The 3,100-nt window shown below is 57.1% G+C and overlaps 1 protein-coding gene across 1 annotated transcript in view; it reads right to left on the bottom strand.

Annotated features, from left to right (window-relative positions):
* Positions 1 to 1,992, bottom strand: part of SDR42E2 (short chain dehydrogenase/reductase family 42E, member 2) — a 16,970-nt gene extending 14,978 nt beyond the window's left edge. The window contains exons 1-3 of the mRNA XM_014545415.1: positions 1,966 to 1,992; positions 296 to 523; positions 91 to 235 (exon numbers count right to left, since the gene is read on the bottom strand). Coding sequence (XP_014400901.1) covers positions 91 to 235; positions 296 to 523; positions 1,966 to 1,992 — 400 coding nt within the window. The remainder of the gene's footprint in view (positions 1 to 90; positions 236 to 295; positions 524 to 1,965) is intronic.
* Between the last annotated feature and the right edge of the window lie 1,108 nt (positions 1,993 to 3,100).

Below are 3,100 nucleotides of genomic sequence, written 5' to 3'. Positions count from 1 at the left end.
CCAGGTCCCGAGGCAGCACCAGGTCCTAGAGCAGCACCAGGTCCCGGAGCAGCACCAGATCCCGGAGCCGGAGCAGCACCAGGTCCCGGCCCAGGTCCCGGAGCAGCACCAGGTCCCAGCCCAGGTCCCGGAGCAGCACCAGGTCTCGGAGCAGCACCAGGTCCCGGAGCAGCACCAGATCCCGGAGCAGCACCAGGTCCCAGAGCAGCACCAGGTCCCGAGGCAGCACCAGGTCCTAGAGCAGCACCAGGTCCCGGAGCAGCACCAGGTCTTGGCCCAGGTCCCGAAGCAGCACCAGATCCTGAGGCAGCACCAGGTCCCGAAGCAGCACCAGGTCCCGAAGCAGCACCAGGTCCCGAAGCAGCACCAGGTCCCAGAGCAGCACTAGGTCTCGGACCAGGTCCCGGAGCAGCACCAGGTCCCAGAACAGCACCAGGTCCCGGAGCAGCACCAGGTCCCAGCCCAGGCCCCAGAGCAGCACCAGGCCCTGGAGCAGCACCAGGTCCCGAAGCAGCACCAGGTCCTAGAGGAGCACCAGAGCCTGGAGTAGGTCTGGACACAGCACCAGGCCCAGGTCCAGGATCTGAAACTGCACCAGACCCCAGGCCAGGCCCTGACTCAGATCCCAGGCCTGAGACCCCTCCCGAGGCCTGGCAGACAGGGCAGCTCTTCTCCTTCTGGCCTGCAGCTTTGCAGGCTTCTGGGGAGGAGCCTGCTGGGTTGGGCTTCATCCTTTACTGAGCCATGTGGACCGACCCAGGATCTGTCTACCTGTAGGGAAAAATAAAAGACCCCCCCCCCCCATGTTCTAGATTTGTCTCAAGTCACGTGGATTATCACACCCCTAGGGGCTAAGGAGAACTCCTGGGGGGAATTAGAGACCCTCTAGGTTTGTAGAAAACCTGTCCTATTTAGAATCTTGAGAACTTCCCAGTGGCTGTTGCCTTACTCAAAGACTCTAAGACAGCAGTTCTCAATCTGCAGGTCGCGACCCCTTTGGGGGTCGAACAACCCTTTCACAGGGGTCGCCTAAGACCATCAGATAACACATATATAATTACAGATTGTTTTTGTGATTAATCACTATGCTTTAATTATGTTCAATTTGTAACAATGAAAATATATCCTGCATATCAGATATTTACATTATGATTCATAACAGTAGCAAAATTACAGTTATGAAGTAGCAACGAAAATAATTTTATGATTGGGGGTCACCACAACATGAGGAACTGTATTAAAGGGTCGCGGCATTAGGGAGGTTGAGAACCACTGATCTAAGACAGTGATGGCGAACCTATGACACGCGTGTCAGAGGTGACACACAAACTCATTTTTTTGGTTGATTTTTCTTTGTTAAATGGCATTTAAATATATAAAATAAATACCAAAAATATAAGTCTTTGTTTTACTATGGTTGCAAATATAAAAAAATTTCTATATGTGACACGGCACCAGAGTTAAGTTAGGGTTTTTCAAAATGCTGACACGCCGAGCTCAAAAGGTTCGCCATCACTGATCTAAGACAAGGCAGTCAGGCCTTGGGTTTTACAGCTGGGGAAACTGAGGCCCAAAGTCACACTGCATGGCTGAGATTTACACCAAGTATTTGTGACTTCTCTACCAGGTCCTGAAAACCCCAGCTCCCATGTAGTACCAGAGGAGGACAGATCAAATCGCATCAAAGGGAACCTCACCAGATTGGGGGGGTGACTGCTTTCTGACTGCGGAGATACAGAGGGCTTCCTGGAGGAGGAAGAAGAGAAGGAGGAGGAGGAGGAGGACAGGAGGAGCAGGAGGAGGAGAAAACAAGGAAGGGGGAGGAGGAGGGGGAGGGGGAGGAGAAGGAAGAAGAGAAGGAAGGGGAGTAGTAAAGGAGGAGGGGGAGGAGGAGGAAAGGAGGAGGAGGAGGAGGGGGAGGAATCCACATGGGATCCAAACAGGCTCTGTGCCCTGGAAACTCACATGCTTCCGAATGCTGCACCCACCCATCCTGACCACTGTTGCCTCTGGTCTCCCAGGTGCCCTGCAGAACAGGTGGCTGGCACTACAAGGTCTGCCCAAGCCCACAGGCTCCAGGGTTAGGTCTGTGCACCTCAGGGGCCAGCACTGAGGAGCTGTCCTCCTCGCTCTAGACTTAAAGCAAGCTAGGCTCAGACACCGCCACCATCATTGTCCCCCTCCCCAGCTCCTGCTGCATCTGAGGATGAGACTGGCCCAGGGGCCAGGCACCGTCATCATTAATAACAGCAGGAACCATGTCCTGCGGGCCCACTGTGTGCCAGGCCCAAGGATGCAGAGACAGGTAAGTCTCTGCTCGGTGTGGCACACAGTGGCTGCACAAGGAACAGGTGTGCTGGGTGCCGGAATGATGAGCCCCATGGCTGTAGCGGGTGGTTGGTGGCCACGGGACAGGGACCCTGACAGCACGGGCCTGGACCTGTTCCTCTCCACACTGCCCTACTCTCCAAAGCTGAGTGAGGGATAGTCATGCCCTGCACAAGCCCTGGCCCTCACGGGTTGGGGGGGGGGGGGGCAAATCGGAGTCATCACAGGGGATGAGTCTGATGCCCCCAGAGGGAGCAGAGAGGATGCAGCCGCAGTGTGGGGCCTCCTGTGCCCAGACCCAGGGGACTGTCCCGGGAAGGTCTGTGGGAGGGACCAGAGCAGCTTTTCTGTCCCACGGGGATGATTTGAGTGACTAAGGCTGGGACACTGCCTGGTACCCATTTTTCTGGGTGCGCTCGTGGACAAGAACCTTAAAACCTAGCGGCACCTCAGTATCCACCGCTGTAAAGGGACCCAAATAACCCCGGCCGCTCCATGACCCTCACGGTGGTCAGGAGAGGGCAGTGCCCGGGCAAACAGGTGGCGGGAGGCCCTGCAGGTCGCACTCCCAGCGCCGCGGTTAACTCTCCGGGCGGCCCCGGGCGTGGAGGCTGCCGGTCCCGGCACCAGCGACAGAAACCGAGGCTCAGGGAGCACCCGCGAACCCTCGCGAACTTAATGGACCAGGTTGAGGGTGACCGCAAGCCGGTCACGGTGAAAGGGAGTCGGGACCGACCCGGGCACGCCGGCCTCTGGGCTGCAGGAGCCCGTG

The sequence above is a fragment of the Myotis brandtii genome, unplaced genomic scaffold (genome assembly GCF_000412655.1).
Source record: "Myotis brandtii unplaced genomic scaffold, ASM41265v1 scaffold407, whole genome shotgun sequence".
In the NCBI taxonomy this organism is placed as follows: Eukaryota; Metazoa; Chordata; class Mammalia; order Chiroptera; family Vespertilionidae; genus Myotis; species Myotis brandtii.
This window is presented reverse-complemented; position numbering and strand designations above follow the sequence as displayed.